Source organism: Haliaeetus leucocephalus, unplaced genomic scaffold, assembly GCF_000737465.1.
Source record: "Haliaeetus leucocephalus isolate CR32 unplaced genomic scaffold, Haliaeetus_leucocephalus-4.0 Scaffold395, whole genome shotgun sequence".
NCBI lineage: Eukaryota > Metazoa > Chordata > Aves > Accipitriformes > Accipitridae > Haliaeetus > Haliaeetus leucocephalus.
Window position 1 is genome coordinate 3,116,620 of NW_010972831.1, and position 21,964 is coordinate 3,138,583.

Below are 21,964 nucleotides of genomic sequence, written 5' to 3' on the forward strand. Positions count from 1 at the left end.
GGCGGGGCCAGCTCCGGGCCTCGACGCCGAGCCCCCGCTGGCGGGTCGGTGGGCAGGAGCGGGGCCTCGGGCCGCTCCGGTGACGGTCGCGTAAGGGTGGGAAGCGCCGCCCGGAGCCTCGGCCCCGCTGCCGGGGGCAGAGCGGGTGAGGCGGGCGCTGCCCCCCGCTGCCGCCGGGCTCCGCAGAGCTTCGCTTCCAGATCCGCATGGCGAGCGGGCAGGCGGGGGTCGTTGGGCTTCGCCGATGTATCGTAGCGTTAGTTTTAATTAAATTTTTTTTTTTTTTTTTTTTGAAAGAAGGTTGTTAGCTTGAACTTTGCATGGGTGGCATCGTACCAGGAAAAAATAGTACAAAAGAGTGATTCCGGTAGCACTGAAAATATTTCCGTTTCAAAATAGCTTCTGAACAGCGGTTCCTTCGTTGGTTTTTTTGCCGTTTGCTGCATATCCATATTTTATCCGCTTTTATTTTTTTTTTTATTTAACTTGTCTAAAGATGTCATGATGCTTTTAACAATAACGTTTCTGGTGCATCGTGCTTCGAACATGGCTGCTAGATGTCTAACGTTAAATTTAATCCGTATATCATGATCACAGATATGGACACCCTGGGAAACATTTCTGCCTGACAAGAGAAAGAACAGACTACAGCACGGCTTGCCTTTTTTTTTTTTTCTTTCCCCTTTCCCTTTGTTTGCTTTTTAAGGGCTTGTCTTCTCTGGGGAAATTTATTTGCATGATTAGCTCTAGTGGTGTAATTATACGGGTAAATTTGCCCTGTTAGATAAACCTTGAGTCTAGATAAGAATTCATTAAGGATTACTCTCCACATCCTCGTCGAGCTCCTGAGAAGTTTTGCAATTGGAAGCGTGTCGTGGAATGAAAAGCTATCGCGGCTGGGCCTGTCTTTTCTGGTAAATCGTTATTGCGTTTTTTATAAACGGTTGAGTTACGGGAAACGCACACTAACCTCTCTGCTTCTAGGCTGGACGTAGAAAATGGTTCTAGGTTCATCTAGGGAGCCACCGCCACTTCCATCTACCTGCTCTTCCTCTGGTCTCTGGGAATAAGCCGATGGCTGCAATCCAATTTCTGGTCAGCAGGTGTCCGCAGGACAGGGGATAACTTTTGTAGGCAGACTGAGCAGAGATAATGCTGAATTGTGCCTGCGGGACTGAATGCTCTTTGACCCGCGATTTAGTCCCGTCAAAGAGGATTAAGACCTTGGTAGCTTTGTTACCTCCCGTGATTTGAGGAGTGGCTCGAGGCCGGTGGAATGTGATTCTTCTTTCCCACTTGAAAGACAAGAACTTGAAATGCCGCCTGGTAATACAAAATAGACTCTGTCGGTGGAGAGGAGCATCCGAGGGCACGAACGAACAAACAGACCTCGGTGTCCTTTGTGCGAGGCGGATGCGCCCGGCAAGGGCCAGGAGACTGGCACGTCCATCACCCCTGGATGGATGGCGGACCACAGGAGCGCAGCTCCCTCCTTAAACACTCCCTGGCAAGTGTTCCCTGCGGGTCTGTTAGCTGTGACCGTCTTTATTTTTTTTTTATTAAGTAGCATAACATTTTTTGTAGAAATGAAGCTGTTTTATCAAATCAGCCCTAAACGAAGTATTGATGAAACTTGTCGGTGTCAGAATTTTGTTGCTTTTCCCAAATCTCCCCTTGCCAAAAGCATGTCTGTGTTGGGAGTTTCTTTTTTCTTTCTTTTTTTTTTGAGAAGACCGTTCTGACCTGTGAATAAAGCTGGTTCCCAGGACTCGGAACTCCCAGGTTTTGTTTTGGAAGAAAACTTGCATATGTCCTGGCATGTCGGGTTTTGTTAATTATCTATCTGTAAAATGGAGACTGTACTTACCTACGTGAGATCGGGCTAAGCAAATTAAAGTCCTGTTTCTTCTGACCAGTGGGGGTGAAGTATATAGACAGGGTAATATTACTGCCATATCCTTGATATTTCAGCTATTGCTTAAGTCCCTTATTTCAGTGGGGTTTGCTGCTGTTTGTATTTTCTCCTTCACTAGCGGCCACTGGCTGTTTTCCTGCTTCACTGACACAGCCAGCGTTACCTTCTTTCTACATCCAGAACTCTTATTTTGCCATTCCCACTAAAGCTGCCATTTCTTCAACTTGTCAGTCATTTTCTGCTTGTGATTCAAGCTGTGTATCTGTCTGCGTCTCTGTCTCCTTACAGTTCTCATTACAAGCAACAGTTCTCATTACAAACAGTTTGAAGAGCCTTTCTCTGGCATTTTTCAGTACTTACACTGCTGCATTCTGTACCACACTCCTTAATGGGTAGCCTTACTGCAGTCAACTATTAACCTTCTTAAATTGGTCACTAAACCAGTTTCTGATTATTCAACTGTTAGTGAGGCTTTTCATACTGCTTGAATAAAGCCCTTCTGTGAACTGCATTTGTTCGGCTGTTGTCAGTGCAGTCTACGCAGAATTTGATTTCTCATGGAACTTCGACAGATCCTGTAAAACTGAATCATTTTACTTTTGCCTTCCTCTCCCAGGTTCTCGTGCTAAGCAGCAGTAACCAGAATAGCATTTTTTAATACAACTTCAAAGTCCTTGAGTCTAATGTTGTGTGTTTTATTGTAGTCCGTATGATTTAGATTATGAGAAGTCATGTTGTAAGTCATGACTTTGACTTGTAAAAGGCTTTAAAAACGTGCAAGCCAGAACTCTTGTGTATGAAAGCGTACTCTTTCCCATGGCACAGGCTCACTTGGCAAATGGGTCTTTCTTTTTAAACTTTGGCAGCAAAATGTCTATTTTAAACCAGAGGTTAGGTTTACTTTTATTTTACAGCTGGGTATATTTTAAATTGTGTTTTTCACTTTTAACAAAAGTCAGAATGTGGGGTTCTTTGAACCAGTGAAAAAAGGTTTTCCTCACATTGTTTGTATTTCCTGGCTTATAACTTTTCTACTCTTTTCTGGTTCTTCACGTTTTTAAAACTCTTAGCATTTCACAACAGTATTTGGAACTTGCTTGCATTTGTCTGTTTCTGCATAAATTTTTCTTTAAGTGGTAAATTAAAATCAACTTTGCTGTCCCAGGAGTATCAGCTGACACACTGTTCAGGTGCTTGTGTTAACGCCACCACAGACATTTTGAACTACAACTGCGTATTTGTTGGGAAGGGCTGTTAAATATCTGGAAACGTTGCATGCACAGATTGAGTAATATCTGATCCGCATATTTTCCTCTTTTATTTTTTAACTCATCTACTTTTTAGTGTATGTTTTCTGTCTTTAACAAGAGTTCCAGTCAAGAACTTGGCTGCTTGAAATTCAGTAAGAATTTGATCCTTAAAATTTACTATAAGTCTGATCAAATGACTTACCTTCCTTGGCCTTGTTTTACGGGTAGAACTGAAATGTTTGCTGTTTATGTAGCTCTTGGGGATGTTGAAGTGCTTAATTATGCTTTGAAAAGTGTTTTGAGAGGTGAAAAGAAACATTTCATGCAAGTATGAAGCATTTTGCTTCGTTCTGTTCTTGCAAGTCCCCAGGCTGTCAGGCTTTCATTAATAATCTGCTTCCTGACTGACTCCATTACCAGAATAACGTGAGGAAAGAATCTCCTTTTCATTTTCAACAGGTCATGTTCTCGCTCTCGTTCTGTGCTGTACACGCAGTGTCTTCTGTCAGTGCTCTTTGCATGTGCAAAGGGCCAGGCCATTTTCCTGCCACACTTTCTGCTTCCAGGCTCTAGGAAAACGTGTTTTTTTAATCAGTAAACATATTTATAGGATAAAATAGCTGAGAAGAATGTGATGAGCCACTGACTGGTTTGAGCTGATTCACTGTTATCTCCCACTTGGGTGCTTTGTCTTGGGGGAGTAGATGTGTTTGTGCACATCTGGCTGCTGATCTTTTGGTTATACGTGGTTGCAGTGGATTGAAGGATCCTAGGTGATGTTTTCATCAACTTTCTTCCCCTGCAAGTCTCGATTACTGCTATTCCTCTACTTTGTGAAGAAGACTGATGGCATTTGCTATGAATCTGTTTACTTTGTTTTATTTTGTTAACACTGAAGGACAGGAGAAGGGGAGGAAGATCAGTTGGACAGAAAAAATGCTCTGCTCTGGAGGATTCCCCTCCCTTCATTCCTCTAGGAGTCAGCCCTGCCTGCCCCTCTGCTGCTGACGGAGGTTTTCAGGCTGTTACAATTTCATCCTGCAGGGTCTTGATATGCTTCCTAAAAAAGATGAACTGAAACAGCTGCAGATACTGGCACCTCTTTTTCCACAGATCCCAGTATGGTAAAGTAAGTCTTCCTATAAAATTAGTAGGAAACCCCTCTTTTGCTCCCAACTGCTTGTTTTATGATAAAAATATTACGTTGTGAAATTCTAATGAAGATTTAAAGAAAAAATCTTGATTAGCCTTCCCCAATTCCTGAAAGAAACTGACTGTAAAAGCTCTTTCTAGTTTATGTAGTAGAAATTAGTAGTTCGTTTCAGGGCATAAAAGGGGCAACCGTCTGGTGAGTTTAGAAGCTTCTGTTTAATTTCAGTTTTTATCCTGTTTTCTTTCCTTTAAAAAAAGGAGGGGGAGATGATAATTGCTGCTGCTCTGAGAACCAGCAGGGGCTTTATTTTCAGTTGTGAGATCAGCTGAGGTTACTTTTGCTAGTTCTGTTCGATAAGCTGGTGATATTAGATTAGAGGTATAGACATTCTTATTAATTGATCTTTATAAAGCTTTGACAGACCATCTTGAATATTTTGAACTTTCATAGGCAGCTTCACAGTTAACACAACTGTGATCTATTTTGCTTTACTATTCTAGTGTTTTAGGTGTTAGACATCAAGTTCGGTTTGAAGAGAAGAAAACCAAATGAAAGATATTTTTGGTACCTGCTACTGTTTACTGTTCTTAAATGAGAGGCACTTTCATTTGAGATCAACACCATTTCTTTGTTTGCATGTCATTTATGGATGGCTTGCTAGGAAAATCACAGTTTGGTTGATCTGTGTTTATGAGTGTTTTTCTGGCACGCAACATTATTTTCATTCAAAGCGGTTAACCCTGATGTGACCCATTTTGTAACCCCCATTGTACTACTAGTGATGGGGCATGTTTGAAAACATAATTGATTTATAAATAAACTGAACTGCACAGTTAAGATTAAATGCTGTTTTGCGCAATAAGGTGTTCAGGCTTAGAAAACATGTGAGGTCTTAATGGAGTGCTGTTTGGGTTAGCGCTAGCCTGCTGCCCTTCTCTTCCACCCACAGTTTTCTTCCTTGAGGTATTTCAGTGGTGGTTTTTTATTATTTAAACCCCTCCAAATGTTTTTCTCCTCTAGACTGACTATCTTACATGCACAACGAGAAGGGAAAATATTTGTGAGGAAATTACAGGATTTTAGGCTTCCTAGTGGAAAGATGGTAGTTGACATCATGGCAAGATACACGTGAAAATTGTCAGACATTTACTTTGATGCTTTCAAATTCACGTTTGGTTGGGTTTTTTTTTTTCCTTTTGGCAACTGCAATTTTACTTTTAATACCTGCTTTAGTACAGCACGTGGGTTTTTGTTGGTTTTTTTTTTTTATTGTTAGGAATTCAGTTCCTTTGATATTAAGCCTCGAAATGGGAATTTCATCCTTCTGCTATGACTCACTTAATTGACTTTTTGGTCTTTGCAATATACTTCAAGATTTTCCTTATTTGTAATTTGTTCTTGAAAAACTGATAGGTCTATTTCAGCTGTTACCTTTTCTATACTCTTTCATATACAAACAAGCAGGAATTTAAAATGTTACACCTTTGAGGTTGCTGTATATGGTCTTGACCTGTACTGGAGCAAGACTCCGTAAACTGTAGAATAAGTGACTCTTTTCTCGCTTTTTAGACCACTACCCAATTCTGTGTTTGCCTGGGACTCTGACATATTAACTGTTGTGTATTTCCATCCTTTACCATTTTTATCTTTTTAAGTCTATAACATAATTTCCAGTGTTCGTAGGGCCTGATTTAAGAGCACAATATCTCTCCAGTGCTTGCTGAGTGTTTCCCGATGAGTACCGTCAGCTGTAACTCTGCCTGAACGTGGCATTTGGTCTTGATGTATACACCTCAATACCGAGCAATTACTTTGGAGTTGGTGGCCAATGTTCCAGGCTGGCAGTTTTTATTCTTCCCGTTGCGCTTGAGCTACTTGTTAGGCTGACTGGAGATTTTTATTGCATGAGTATTAAAAAGCTTAGCCGGAGTGGAGAGAGGCAGGCAGCAGTTATTAGAGCCGCTTTCTAAATTATTTATGTAGCTAAAAAGTGAAATCTGATCTTGCTTTCCTGACCTGCCAGGAGGTAATAGCATTCAGTTTCTTCTTTTAACTGTGTGAAAAAGAAATAAATTATATTCTTTAGGTTATTCATTTACACAGAGGAAGTTAGTTGGTAGTTAGAACTAGAGCTGGTAGAAGAATAGCATTTGTGTTGTGTTTCTAATGGGTTCTAACAGAAAGGAGGAGTTTAAGTGTTGGACCATTAAGTAAACCCCTAAAAACTAGTGGGAATGTACATTTTGATTTACATGCACTGATCTGTTTCACAAGTTCTTTTATAATTACTGTTATTTAAGCACTTTTATTTCATAAAAAAAATCAGTAGTTCTTCAGGCAGCAGTGTGGAAACGTTCTTCTTGGTTCTGGTTTGCACTAACCATGTCCAATTGCTGTTTTCACGTCAGCTCTAGCACTGAAATCCACAGTTGCTCCCTTTTCTCTCACAAATGCTCAAAAGGCATATTACGCTTCGGAAATTGCAGCTTATAGCATTTTCTAATTGCTTTCAAAGCCGTTGAGTTATGGGAGCATATTAAGCAACCAGCACTTAAAAGCTGGTGCTCTCTTATATAAAAATATTAGCCCAAATATTTTTATATGTATGCTTTTCAAGTCATCCAGTTTTATGGCTGATTTTAGACTCTGTGGTAAACAAGCATGCTAATGGAGCTGTTGGAAGCCCCTTTAAAAAGGAATCACAGTACTGTATATGCTGTGGGTGACATTCAGCTTTGATTAAACGTTGTAATAAAGCCTGCATCTGTGTTGTTATTTTCAAAAGGAAATTCAGAAGGGAACACTGAATACAACTCTGCTTTTGGTTTATATTTTGATCTTTTTCCATCTCAACATGTGTCTCCAATGTTTCTAGATAGAGTGTTTGAGATTTTTAACTAGGGCTCATTTAAGAAATTTGCTGCCAGTGACAAGACAGGAAGCAGAATGTACAGAAGTGCGGATCATACCCAGGATGATCCTTACCAACACCAGCTCTCCCTTGCCCTTTCACTCCTGCTGCCTTCTGACACCTTCACTGGCCTGTTTGGCCATAACACAGCTGGTTTTGGACGTACTCTTTTGTTTTTTTTTTTTTTTTCAGGTGAACAATCAGAATAATGTTCAACATAAACCTGTTGGAGAACCTGAAGGTTTACATCAGCAGTCGACCTCCGCTAGTGGTCTTTATGATCAGTGTAAGCGCTATGGCAATAGCTTTTCTGACACTGGGTTATTTCTTCAAAATCAAGGAGATCAAGTCACCGGAAATGACAGAGGTATGTACAGAAAGTTCCTGAGCTAAACAGTGGGAATACTAATTTGAAAAACTTGCCCAAAGCTAATGAGTTTTGTCGTGTGTGTCCCCCCCAAGAACCCTCTCGTGGGAATGCGCAGAGTCTTACAGGAGGTTGTCTTCATTTACATTTGCCTCTAATTTCATTAGGAAAGAGGCTATTGGTACGAATGTTTGAATAGTCTTGTTTTATTGCGAGGATGAGGCCGAATCATCTGACATGCGTCTTCCCTACTATGGCTAGAAGCCTTTCTTTTTCTTACTCTGTTGCCTCAGCTAGCTTGTTTGTGAAACTTCTTATCTAGTAGTACTGTTCTGTAATGAGCTAGAAACCGCTTACACCCTGGTGAGAACGGACCAAGTTAGTATATGCTTTTTGTAGTTTAAAGGAGGATATTCTGCTGCTGCTGCACTGAGCAGTGGTCGAGTGGTGGCTGGGATTGAACACATCTAACTTGTGTAAACAACTTGTCCCATTGTTGAGATAGCCATGGTGGTATTTGTGCTTGCTTTGTGAGCCATGTAATTTTTGTTAAATGGCTTGGAACTGCGGGCAGAATGGTACATATCAAGGTCTGCACTGCCCTAGAGAAGTGGCAGCCAACAGTTAACTTGCTAATCTGTTTGAAATCTTCACATTTGTTTTAAGGACTGGAATACTTTCCTCCTGAGGTTTAATGATTTGGACTTCTGTATATCTGAGAATGAAACCTTAAAGCATCTCATCAATGATACCACAACTCCAGAAAGTACGGTGACTAGTGGACAGGCGAGATCTTCTACACAGTCTCCACAGGCTCTTGAGGACTCTGGTCCAATAAACGTCTCTGTTACAATCACGTTGACGCTGGACCCGCTCAGACCATTTGGGGGATATTCTCGCAATGTCACACATCTAAGTTCCACAATTTTTGGACACCAAATTGGACTCTCAGGTATGCAAGACTTGACCTTTATAGATTTGAATGATAACTATATAATCAAATAAAAATTCACCAGCTTATTGTTGGTGAGATAAATCTTTTGCTTAGAACGTATATGTGTTTCCAGATTTGTTGTAAGTATATTCCTGTATAGAGCCCTTCACTTGTTTGCTAGAAAAACTTTTCCCTGCACTCAGAATGGAAAAGAACCTGCAGGTTTGCCAAGATTAGGCTTTGCAGTTTTAAATGATTAACCTAATGACAATGGAAGGTAATTTTTAAACCAACAAAATTCCAAGCAGGAAAAACTTCTACAGTGACTATCTTCAGTTCTATCTTGATACATCTTTAAGTCCTTAACTCACATTTGAGAGGCGTTAATGTACATACATTAGAGATCAAGTAGCAAGCTGTCTAAAACAACCAGAGTTTATCTAAAATGCATGCATGAATAAGCTTTAATGCTGCAAACAGCAACAAACAAGATGGTTACGGTTTCTGTGGTGTGAAGAGACTCATCTGCTATGAGGCTGCCCTGACAGTAAATTTTGGCAGGAGATTGTAGAAAATTAGTAGAAGTTGATAAGAGAACCTCATTGAATTTTAGCTTTTAGGCAGGGCTGCACTTTATAATAATGCCTGAAGGTGCCTTGAACCTCAGAGACCTGTGAAGAGACATTTGCCATAGCTGTAAATCTGTATTACTGTATTTTATGTTGTTGTTATTGTGTTACTGCTTTAAGAGCTATCAAATGCAAGTTCCATTTCCAGTAGCCTGGATTTATTTTCAGTATGAATATATCCACATGGAGTTAACGTACCCTACTTAATCTGCAGTTCAATATCTGCTGGCACCTTTTTGTCTACACGAGTATCTCCAATTTGAAAAGAAAAATCAGATGTGGAACAAAGTCTTTGGGAGGAGAAAGGTTAAAGATCTGTGATTTTACTTTCTAATAAAGTTCTCTGAACATGCATGAATTCACTTATAAATAGTGAGTTTTTAATTTCTGAAAGGAGCCTAATGACCCCACTTCTTCTGGGGGCAGGAGGGATTAGAAAGACCAGCAGCTGGGGTTTTTGTAGTTTGGTTTGTGTTGTTTTTTAACTTTCTTTTTGTTCTCTTTGTTGATAGTAAAGATCCTGGATGACTTCAAAGGTACAGTTTCAGGGTTATGGTTGCTGCCTTAGTGGTTTGCGTGTTGTCCTTATCCTAGTGATTGTTGCTCAGATACTTTTGTGAACGAAAACCGGCTTTCCTTCTCTCTTTCTCAAAGGCAGAGAATCCCATGAGGAGATAAATATTACATTCACCCTGCCGGCTGCCTGGAATTCAGATGACTGCGTTCTTCATGGCCACTGCGAGCAGGTTGTGTTCACAACCTGCATGACTGTGACAGCAGCCAGCAATGTATTTCCTGTCACAGTGTACGTGCATTTTAAATGCTCCTTCATAGACTGGTTACTGGGTGATTAATTCCTCAGCTGGTTCTCTGAGGTTGTTACTTCCTGATGAACATTACTGTTGACTGTGGAAATTACCTACCTACCTGCCTTCCTTCCCCCACAGTAAAACCCCTGTCTTGAGACTTGCTGTCTTTTAGCAACACTAGGTTCTTCTGAGGATGTTTTGAACTATAGGCCCTACCTGCCTTTCAGTGTGCTACCTGTGATTTAAATTTGTTCCTGTATGTTCACTAGGAACAAAAGAATCCATGAATATATGACACACACCCTATAATTTAGTTTCACTACTTTGTGTGAGAGCTACGGCTTGACACTAAGGTTCTTATCCTTTTCCCTGTTGAGAGATCAGCGTAAGCCGAGTGCTGCTTTGCTGCCATCCCCCAGCAGGTACAGACCTTTCATCAAAATAGTTTCCCTTTGTCTTCTCTAGACTCTCTGACACTATTCAGTATACCCTGGAGAACCACCAGATAGATTCACATGACTCTGTGAAGCTTTATGAAAACCAGTGTTTTTCTAATTAAGCTGTGGGATGTTGACTTACTGCAACAACACGCAGTTAAATTCTAATCTTAGTATAGGAATCAGATGGTTTATTATACAACTTTTTGGTTAAGCTTTGGGTTTTGTTGTTGTTTTGGAAGGTCCAAAATAAAACCGTGTTTTATGCTGCTGTTGAGAAGACTGGGCTTGACTCAGTTCTGAAAGTTAGCCTTCGTAAACATGGAGAGTGGCAATTGGGGTGCTAATTATTTCTGTTTTTCTGCAGTCAGCCACCACATTGTGTTCCTGAAACATACAGCAATGCTACACTTTGGTACAAGATCTTTACCACAGCAAGGGACTCTAATACAAAATATGCACAAGATTATAACCCTTTCTGGTGTTACAAAGGAGCAATCGGAAAAGTGTATCATGCTTTAAATCCCAAGCTAACTGTTATAGTTCCAGATGTAAGTGCCGTGGTGTCTTTATGTGTTATGTTGAATAAATGTTTAGCTCTGGTTTAACTGAATATGGTTCTGTTCATGTCCTAAAATAGTCCTGTTCAGTGCTGGTTTATTGTGCAGGGCCAGGGCTGAGACAGTTAGGTGCGCTTTACTGCTGGTGGGTGTGATGGTCTTCATGTAATCTCCATATGCCTCACAGCTTTTAATAACAAACATTTATAGTTTGAAGCCATTTGACAAAAGGCACTGCCAGTATATGGGAAGAGATCTCTAGTACAGATTTTTAACACGAGGACCATTTCAGCTCTTTATGTGCCACAATTAGGAATCACTTTAATTACTATGCCAGCTGCGTAAAGGGGAGAAAGTTGATTTATGAAGTAATTTCTGTCCTTATCTGATAATTATTGCTTTAATATAAAATGCCAACTATTGGTGCATTGTCAGTAAATGGTTTTAATTCTCTGTGCAGGATGATCGCTCTCTAATAAACCTGCATCTCATGCATACCAGTTACTTTCTTTTTGTGATGGTGATTACAATGTTCTGCTATGCAGTAATTAAAGGCAGACCAAGCAAACTAAGGCAAAGCAATACAGAATTCTGCTCTGAAAAGGTGAGTCTGTGTAATAACAAAATATTGACTCTGATAAGAAAACAGAAAACCTCCTTGTCGACGTAGTGCAGACTGGTTTTTCTTATCTCTGGAGATGTAGATTTAATTCCCTTTCAAAGAGACATGGGTGTTTCATTGTGGACAGTACAGACAGGTGCTACAAAATACATATATGTGCTTTGTAGATCCTCAGATTTCTCTCCTACAGAAGTGGATTATTGCAGTTCACTGAGTGCTGTAACGCAACTCTTGTGCCATAATTCTGATGTTACTTGCACCATTTTGTGTGAAGCATTGAATAGATGGCACTGAGTAGTTTTATTTATCTTTTATCACAACAGACTGAAAATTTCGAATAAAACATGATAGGTGATTCTAATGGTTGTTAAATCAGAATTTAATTAAAACAATGACAAAGCTATTGAAACAGTCACTGTTCAATACTGCATTGGAGACCTGCACTTTGCTTGAAGGATTAAATATGAATATATTCAATTGTGAAGTAGGAAGCTAATGTTGGCACCTTTTGATCTTAATATTTTGTAGTATAAACTGTTTTGGGGTTTTTGGGTTTGTGTTTTTTTGGGGGGAGTTGCTTTTGTTTTCTAATTGATAATGTTAAGCACAAAACACCTTCAGACTTACTTTGATTTTCTTTCCAAGTTAGACTTTTCAAGGTTCTTTGGAAAGGCAAGGACAGATATGCCAGCTGCGTGGAGATAAGTAATATCACTGTTATGGGATTAAGCATTTGACTTTAATTAAATGTTTTCTTTTTCTTTTGTTTAGGTTGCTTTGTCAGAAGCATAATCCATCCTCTCCTTTGACTGAGAATGACTGAGAACCGTAATCATTGCCTGCTGAACCCAGAATGGGTCTTAACACTCTGTGAATACATTATCTTGCAATGTTGGTTTATTCCAACCAAAGACATTTCAAGTGCCTGTAATTGATTTGTACATATTTATAAAAGTATATTCAGAATAGATCAGATGATGCACTTGTTCCGCATTGTAGTGCGGCCGGAAATTTCAGTCTTTACCTGTGGACATAGCCGAATGTTTGTGTAGATATGTTTAGTGATATGGCTACATATAGTCAGAGCAAGATATTTTTGTCTAGCTGCATCTGGGCAGGTTAAGATGCCTTTGCAAGTGTCTCAAACAAATGAACAGATCTTTTGTTTTTTGCCCAATTATATGTACAGTGTGTTTGAAACAGTATGCACCTTTGATATAATACTGCATTTCCAAAGCCACCAATCTACTACATGAATTAAATGTGTATTTGTGTGGCCTAATACTTTATTCCATTTGCTCCTTGCTTGCAAGAAAAGATATCAACATTTTAGATTTTTTTTTTTTTTAAAGAAATACATATTCACATTTTAATAGTGCTGTATTTAGGACAAACTTGTGCTTTTATTCATAGTAAAAAAAATAAGAAGTGAAGTCCCATTTTAAAATGTTTCTTAATGAAAAGTGCTAAGTTTGATTTTTTTTTTTTTTTTTTAATTTTTTTTTCATTTGGCTTGCTGAATGCCAGAGAACCAGTCAGCATAGAGACTATCTGGAAAGCTTTCCACTTGGCCTCCCATCCGCAGCCCTCAAACCAGGATTGTGTGTGTCTGCTGCAGAGCAGCTTTCTGTAAACTTTTTTTTCTAGAAAGTGAAACTTAATAAAAAGATGTATTGTATTAACAGTCTGTTGGGGCTCTGCACAGCCTTGGGCAAGTGCAAATAATGAAAGGAAAAGAAATCCCATAGTCTGTAATAGAGCTTCACTTTGGGACTCTCCATCCATCTCTGAAGGGCAGCTGAAAATGACACTTTTATTAGCTTTGTCCCATTTCCATTTAATGCTGTCCACTCAGGGGAAAATGACAAGGAGAGGACTATGGCTGTTGCGATTAAGGTCAAAGAAACCACACAGTAAAACACATACTGTTCTCTCTGTCCATTCCTAAATCAGAGGTTTTATTCTGTGTGTTTCTCCCTTTCCCATTCTGGCTTTTGCTGTTTCTTTCTGGCTTCTTACCGAGTAGCTTCCTTAATTTTCAGGAGTCGGGGTTTTCCTGCAGACTTTTCCACCACTGCTTTTAAAATCTCACTGATTGCCTTAATTGACCTTTCATCTTGCCTTTCAGCTTTCTCGTCAGGTAGTATAACTGTAGGTCTGCATACCTACAGATCAGCTTTTTCCCCTCCTCCTTTTGCTCTAAACTACACAAAGGAAGAAACTCAAGTCAAAATCTCACAGTCTCAATTATGCTGGCATGAGATTCTTGGTTCATTACTTATAGACACTATTGAGTGGTACCCTACTGATCTGTATGTATGGGACTTCCGTAAGTTCACGAGTCTTCAGAGCATTTGAAGCAAAATAGCCACACTTTTCTTCAGAACGTGTTTCCTTTATAGAATTTCAGTTACTTAAGTGGTGTTAACTAACATGCATTTTTCTCCGGGAGTGTTAAGGCAAAGCTTTAGAGATGGCCTAGTTTGAAGTCTAGGGATAAAATGAAGCTTCCAGTTTTCTCCTGATGCTGCTATGGGCTAATACTGCTTCACTGAAATGAATCAGTGAAGTCAAAACAGGTAGACGGCTTCTCATGAAAACTGTCCAAGCAGTTCCTAATTCACACGTACCCAGCCTTCTGCATTAATACTGACTTCTAGAGTTGCCTACGAGGGTGGCTTGATCTGGGGACCAAAGGCAGGAATAGGAAATGGATTGGGATGGTGTTGCAAATTCTGGAAATACCTAGAAAGCACCCACCATAATGCGACTCCTCAAAAAAAAGCAAAGCCAAGTCCTTTCAGCAAATTAAAAATTAAAACTCCAGATGTTCTAAGTGGAACTTGATCTGTTGTGGAAAAGAGATTTTTTTTTTTTTTTTTTTTTTTTTTTTTTTTTTAAATCTGGTTTTGCTGTTTGGTAATTAGAGGAGCCTGCTTTGCAATTTATCACCCACTGCATTGAAGTACCCAGAAATGCTAAGATTATACAACCCACAAACGCATAAGGGAAATGTTAAAGAGTTGTATTTTTTGGCCTTAGTTTATCCCTTTGCACCCCTGTATTGCAGCAGAGAGGTAAGGGTGTCCATCAGGTTGAAATGCTGTAATACTGAGGAATATTGGATTGTTCCTAGGCGCAATGTACAAAAGTTAAATGCAGCCAAACAGAAGAGTAAAAACTTAAAGTTCAGATCATATTGATCTTTCCTTTTTTTGTTTTCTTTTTCTTTTTAACTATGACTTGAATCAGTTTTGATTCTATTTGTACGTGTTTTCTTGTTCTTAGAAAGCTGCCATTTTCTTTTGCATTTTTCTTTGGCATTACATAGAAAATCTGAGCCTTGGTTTTCAACCCTCTGCAGGTGATTGTAGGGTTAAGATGGCTTTTTTGTTTTGTTTTGTTCTTACATTTCACTTGTCTTGTTGCATGATGGTTAATAGCTGATTTGGAAATGACATTTCTCTCCTAGATTAATTTTGTGTTTGTAAGATGTGCATATTGCTTTGCAGAATAAAAACAATGAAGTTTATTCTGTTGTCTTTATTTCTACTGCCCACGTGCTGTTGAGGTTTCATAAATCACCTATGTTATATGGACCATCGGAGGAAATTAGTAGTGAAAGTCTGCAGTAGATTGGAATTTCAAACCCTCTGTGTACCTAAGGTGCAGTGAGCATCTTACATAGACTTTTTTCTTTATGTATTATGGTGTAGGGGATGTAGCTGGTGCCCATCATGGGAAATGCAGAATTTGTGACCTAGACCCATCTCTTCTGTTGCTGTTTCTTGATGATGATCATGCCTTCCACTTCCCCCTTGCTGCAAGTGCTGTGTAACTTACTCAGCTGAATCAAGACCAGATGCTGAGTGTTTCAAAGTGCCTGCAGGTGGCTGGACATGGTTGGAGGACCTATATAGATGGCTGTTGAAATTAAGATAATGTAGCTTGTTACATTCTAACTCGAGTTACTATGCCGCTGGAACAAGTTGCACCTGCATGTTTTCAGAGCTTGAGAGTAGGAAAAACATATTTAGTTTTGCTCTTGGAAGCTGCTTGAAAGCTAGGCACTGTGTGTTTGACAAGTGCAAGAAGGGTGGCTTTGTCTTGCTTCTCTGAAGAGCAGATTTCAAAGCATCCAAAGGTGCCTATTCTAATCTGGTGGCAAATGAGAGCATTGTTTTATAATTTTTACTGGGGAGAGGGACTCTGAGAATTCGTAGAAAAAAGTGGTTTTAATAGAATATTTTTTACAAATCCTATTGGTATGGCTCGAGGAAACCTGGCTAGTTCTGAAGTGTCTGCTCTGAATGAGCATTAATGCCCTGCGTTAGCATGGACTCAACTTTGAGTGAGTCTGTCACTACTTAGCAAAGCAGTCGTCTCTGGCCTCCACTGCATTCTGTTCCTCGGCCAGCAAAGAGGAAGAGAAAGGCAGTTGGACACGTAGTCACTTGTTTTCTGTTAAACAAACTCTCTTTCATAACTCGAGCAGCCACTATTTGGCAAATGCACAGCTTTGCTCAATGAGTTTTATAGAAGTGCAACTTCCTTGAAGAAAATCCTGTTTTCATAGCTCTTACTGCATAGAGTTATACTTGAGTAAACTTATAGGAGGACCCATGGTGAGTTCCCACTGGGGAAAAAGTACCTGGCAGACCAATATGCGATTGAATTAATTTTGTGCTAAAGTAAAGGTGAGCAACCTGCTGCCTGGAATATTTTCTGAGCCTCTTAGGTCAAGCCTTGCTGTAATTTAGTGCCATAGCCTTAAGTCGGGTACCTTCAAGGCTCCATCCTGGCTTTTGATAGTATGAGCAGCTTAAAACTAGGTGTTCTAAGCAGGTGGTACAATGGGGGGGTGGGGGAGAAGGCTGTTTTGCTGATATTTCCGGGTGCTGGAAGGTTGGAAGGGTGGGGTAAGCAGAAGGGATTCATTTGATAACACTGTAATCAGGCTGTTTGCTCATAACGATGATGTTTGTTAACAAACGAAAATAAGGGCAATGAAAAATTATGTAAAGCTTGCTCATCTGGAAAAAATGCACGCACTGTGTTTGCAATCAGATTACATCTAACGTTAGCAGGCTGCTACAGATTGGGATGAGAAGTACCATCTGCCATCAGTGATGGCATTTCTTTAATCAGTTGCTTTGTGCCAAGTATTTTGGTATTATGTGAAAGTATTGCTGAAAATTAGGAGCAGCATCTGTCTTCTCACAGCAGCGCCTTCTTTCTACAAGCAAATTGCTTTAGCCTTCTTGTTAAAATAGTTTCAAAGAAATGTTCTCAAAAGTTGATACGAATGAGTACACTGGCAGCTGCTGAAATTTGGATTGTAAATTCTCCTTTTCTCTTCCCTCCAGCACTAATAAAAACTTTGCTAGTGATGAATTGCCTGGCAGAGTGAGAAAATAAATCCGTAGCTAAAGGTAGAAACCCATGTTTCTGTTAAACTCTTCCAACTTGTTTCTCTGCTGTTAACCAGCTAACTCAGTGATTTTCAAACTTCTGATTTCCAAGCCCCACAACTGTCCTTCTGGAAGATCTCTGAGAAGTGGCACACACAAAGGTTCTTTTGTGGCATCCGTTGACTGGGTATCCTTTCTGGTAGCTTTTGCCAACTTTTCAGATGTAGCCTTGGGACTGACCTTGAGGTGTCTGTTAACCCGGGGTTGAAAACAACTCAGCTAAATAAATAGCAGCAATGCTGAGAAGCGGGGTGCAAGCTTGCTGGATTTGGATCTTCCTTCCACTGATGCTGAGCAGTGTCCCTGGCCCTCAGCGCGCTGCACCGGCTCTCGGGAGATCAGGGTTCCTTGCTGTGCCTCCCTGGGTGACTTGGACAGCTTGCTTTGTGTTTGTAGGTCTTGGTTTGTCCTTTATAAAGGGCTTTTATGGCTCTGCTAAGTGCTGTGACCTTTACTGATGAAATAACTTATCCTCAGCTAGAAAATGCATCCGATTGACCATGCTGCTGCGGGGAGGGGGAGGCTGTGTCCTAACCTGCAAGGCTTCCTAGCAGAACAATATTCCCTATTTACTTTTTGAAGGTGTTTCTTTACAGGATGTTAAACAGTTGGGACCTAAGCATAGATTTCCTTTTGCTATCTCTATTGTTAGCTCCTTGCAACATGATTCTTGCACCTTGATGAAATAAGTAACATAAGATTTAATCTGTAGCTACAAAAAAAAAAGTAGGGCAATCCATACACCAGCTTTTTCATAGACCTTATTAATGTTTGTGAATAAAACTTTTCACAATACGCTACATTATCATTTATCCTTTGAAAAGATCCCTTCTATTAATGGCCTCTTATTTCTAGTAAGAGGGGGCTTTACGGCAAGGAGGATGGCAATATCCTCTCTCTGGTCTTGGTATAAATCGTGCCATGGAGTTGTTTTGTCTGTGGGAAAGTGTGAGAGCCCAGGAGCAACTCAGGTAAGGCAAGTGACTGAAAAATGTGGGTAAACCCATTAAATCCTTGTACCCATTTCACCCCAGAGTCCTGTATGAACCAAACTGTCATCTTCTAGCAGGCACAAAAAGATAAGAAGCATAATTTTGTGGCCCATAGATGGGGCTGTGAGCATCTCTTCCCAGCAGCACTCACCGTGGCTCAACACCCCAAGCAGGATTTTCACCCTGGACTCTTACCCTCTCCGTCCTTTGGCAGGAGTGTTTGCCGAGCAGCTGGGGCCGGGTTACTGCCTGCTCCCTTGTGGAGGGTCCCAGGTGGGTGAGATTTACCATTTTGCAGGGTAACGAGGACAAGCAACCTCAAACATGCCACCCAGGGAGAGGTGGTTGGGTTTTGCTGAGGCATTTAACTAGAGCCAGGTGGGCTGGGAGTCCTGGCTGAGCACAGCTGGAGAAGGTTGTGAGATGGAGCTTGGTCGTTACCCACAGGAGATGCCAATTACCCCTGATTGCTCCTCAGCTGGGCAGTGGGAGGCTATGGTTGAGCTGGGACAGTCACCATGCAGCATTCCCTGCTGCTCCCTGGCCGGTGGGGTGACTTTTCTCTCTAGGGGACCCTGGTGAGGTATTTCAGGCAGTAAACGGATGGTTTGGGCGTGATGGTTCAGCGTGATATGAGTAACTGCTCGGAAGCGAGCAGGCTGCGCTGGAGCTACTGGATTCCTCTGGGCCTGGTGAGTCCTCGCCTGCCTGTGGGGTTGGTTGGGGCGGGGGGGCTGCAGGGGTTTCTGGCGGTGCCTTTGCTGTTGTGGGGCAAAACTGGGCTTCAGAGGGAGCTCAAAGGATTTTAGGTGACTGGTCAGTGTGCTACAGGGCTCAGGGTGATGGGGGTGGCTGAATGTGCCCTTAAACTTTGAGACTCGCTCTCCTGAAAACCTGGCTGTGATTATTAAGGCTTAGGGAGGGAGTAAACGGCTTGAAAATGAAAACTTGGAGGGAAATCCTCAGATCCGAGCTAGCAGAGGTGACCTGAGAGACCCTAGAAACAAGGAGAAACCAAGAGCCGACCTGGCTCAGGAAAAGAAGTCCGAAACTCCTGCAAGCAAATAATTCGCAGTACTGAGATGAACTGAAACCTGCCAGCTGGGGAAGGGGCTCTGCACCCTACGGGGGCTTCGCAGGGTGACCTGGAGACCAAAACCAAGGCTGCAGCTCTGCCAGGCTGGGGTTCCCAGGCGAGAAAAGTTGGGGAGATGCTGGTTTTTGGGTGGCTCGGCTCCCTCCGGGCAACACCACTAGATGGTGGCAAGAGCTCAGCCTGAAATCCGCCGGGCTGAGCCGGGGACGGGTCCGCTCCCTTTGCGGAGCTGCCTTCCCCCAGGGTGGGCAGAGCAGGTACCTGTGAGGGGCTGGGAGCGGGGGTTTGTCCTGCGAGGGGGTTCGGGAGGTGGGATACGCCACCCCCTTTCTGCTTCTGATCCTGCGGGGAAATGGTAGGAAGGGGAAAAATGGGTTCTGGGAAAGTTGACGGGAGAAAGCAGCGGCAGAGAGAGGGTGTAAGGTGTCCTGAGTCCTGTTCAGGGCATGCAGGCGGGTAGGGGCTGTGTGTCTGTCTGTCTGTCCATCCGTGCTGCTGCCCTACCTGCTCGGAGCAGACTCAGCCAGAGGCCTTTGGGGATTGGGCTCAGCAGCCGGTGCTCCCGGCTCTGCCCGGTGCTCCAAGGGCTCTTTCCTTGGGGAAATGCTCCGTCGTGGGGACCCCGCAGCCCTTCTGGGGCGTCTGCGACCCCGAAGGGAGGTGGGAGCATCCTTCCTTGGGACTGCTGGGGAGGGGGGGTCTGTATCTGTCGGGTGTCTCCTGAATGAGCGTAAGGAGCAGTAGTGCAAAAGTAGGCTGCTTCCCTCCTTCCCCTGATAAATATTGCCTTGCCAGATGTCGTGGACCCCCTAAAATAGGGCGGATTCATTTAGGAAGGGAAGAAAAATTGTTTGAACAGCAACAGATTTCCAGCCCTTTCCCCTGATGTTTCCAAGCGGTCTCTTAGTTCAGGTGCTCATTTGGACTTGGTCAGTGCCCAGGTTTTGTGCAGCGAACTCGGGTGTAGGAGTGGAAACAGGGATTTTTTCAGCAAGGTTGACTTTATCTATCAGCTTCCAGTCAAGGCCATGCCCCTTGGCATCTCCTCTTGCACCGAACCCAGCTGAGGTGCCGATGGGGAAAGGGAGAACTGGGAGATCTCCCCATGGGAGAGGTGTTCCCAGCCAGCGCACAGAGACCTGCTGGGTTTAGGGGGGCTCTGGGTGCCAGCCAGGAGCGTGCCCACGCTGCTCCCCTCCTGCAGACCTGCTCTCCGCCACGTCCCCCGGCTGCCACCAAGCACAGCAGAAGACCATACTGTGCCAAAACACATCCTACCTGACAAAATGCCTTGTCTCTCTGTCTCCATCTGTACTTTCAATAAACAACGCACCCAGCCTTAGCACTCACTTAGCAGTAGGCACGTAGTATCCCCTGAGTAGCATCAGAGGCCACGGACGCACTCTTTTAATTAGAAATAAATCTTTCATGCAACAGAGGCCCTGTAGCATTCCCAGGGCTGCTTTGTAAGGCTTCTAGACTGGCTCAAAAGCTGGTCCTACAAACTGGTGCTTTTTTCAGGTGACTGTCAGAGAGAAGTAGCTCCTCAATACATTTGGCGCAGCAGAGACAGCCCGATACCTTGGCTCGGTTCTGTTCCCACAGGTCCTTCCACATCTGGAGTTGCTTGAGGAAAGTCTGGGGAATTAGTTCATTTTTTTTCCTGGGTCTTGCTCCCAGGCAGGGAAAGGGAACAGCAGGAAATTTGTAAGGAATAAATTGGGCTTGTTTATCCCCCCTGTTGAAGCCCAGCCGGGTGAGCAGAAGGCTTACCGAGCAAAGGTCAAAGCAATTAGACAAGCCTGTTCCTGCTATCGATTAAAGGAGGTATTGCAGAGGATTTGCCTTTCTCCTTTGTGACAGCCATAAACTTCAGCCCCCCCCAGGTCTAACGTTGGTGCTGGCTAACAAGCACAGGGTTCATCTTAATTCAGAATTAATATCAATAGCGATACGAGGAGGAGAGGGGTGGTGTTGCCAGGAAGATGGCTCAAGCCCCTGCTGGCAGCAAGACGTTTGTATCTCTTGACCAGGACCCAGCTCCTGTGCCTAACTTTGCCCTGAAGGCAATGGGAATTAGGCACCTAATTGTTCTTTAGGGGATTTGAGCTTTCCCCCATCTCCTATTTTAAATAAAGCCACAATGCCCGTGTTTCCAGCCGTGGTGGATGAACTCTTCTCCTTTCTCCCCTTGCTTTGGGTCTTGCTTAAATGAAGATGCTGCGTGCGTAGTTCCTGCTGGCTGTTAGCAAGGGAGGCAAACTCCTGGCAAACTGTGCTGCACTCGGTGCTCCGGGAGCACAGCCCGCTTGTTATTATTTATGATACTCCATCATGCATGAATAAAATGGTTTGTAGGAATACAGGAAGCCTTCATCGCAGGAGATCTCCCAGCAGCGCCTGCCCCGGGCACGCCGCTCGCACGAGGATGCTCTGCCATCACCGGAGCACCGTGACCTGCCTGGTGTCAACACAGCCCTTCTGCAGGGGTTACTGTCTCCCCGGCATTTTGTGTGCAGAAGGGACGTAGACCGATACAAAGCAGTTTTTCAGCAGAAAAGCTCTTTCTGCCAAGCCGTTGCCCGGGCATGACTGTACATGCGTAAACCAAACAAGTGACTGTAGCACGGGGGGAAGCCCGTACCCTGGCACACAAGGTGGCTGTCATCTTCTCAAAGCCCAGGCACAGCCGGAGGCCGGCATGGACCCTAGAGTCAATTAGAGCAGCTTGAAAGCTGCTGTGTTTGAGCTGAGTGGCTGGAGGAAGGAGTCCCCCAGAGTCCAGGGCTTGTTGGAGCCCAGCGTTGCCGGGACTTGC

The 21,964-nt window shown here is 42.6% G+C and overlaps 1 protein-coding gene across 1 annotated transcript in view; it reads left to right on the forward strand.

Annotated features, from left to right (window-relative positions):
* TMEM248 (transmembrane protein 248) overlaps positions 1–14,438 on the forward strand; it is an 18,102-nt gene extending 3,664 nt beyond the window's left edge. The window contains exons 2-7 of the mRNA XM_010573587.1: positions 7,422–7,596; positions 8,263–8,548; positions 9,814–9,964; positions 10,773–10,956; positions 11,426–11,569; positions 12,359–14,438. Coding sequence (XP_010571889.1) covers positions 7,438–7,596; positions 8,263–8,548; positions 9,814–9,964; positions 10,773–10,956; positions 11,426–11,569; positions 12,359–12,379 — 945 coding nt within the window. The 5' untranslated portion in view covers positions 7,422–7,437 and the 3' untranslated portion in view covers positions 12,380–14,438. The remainder of the gene's footprint in view (positions 1–7,421; positions 7,597–8,262; positions 8,549–9,813; positions 9,965–10,772; positions 10,957–11,425; positions 11,570–12,358) is intronic.
* Positions 14,439–21,964: the final 7,526 nt, after the last annotated feature.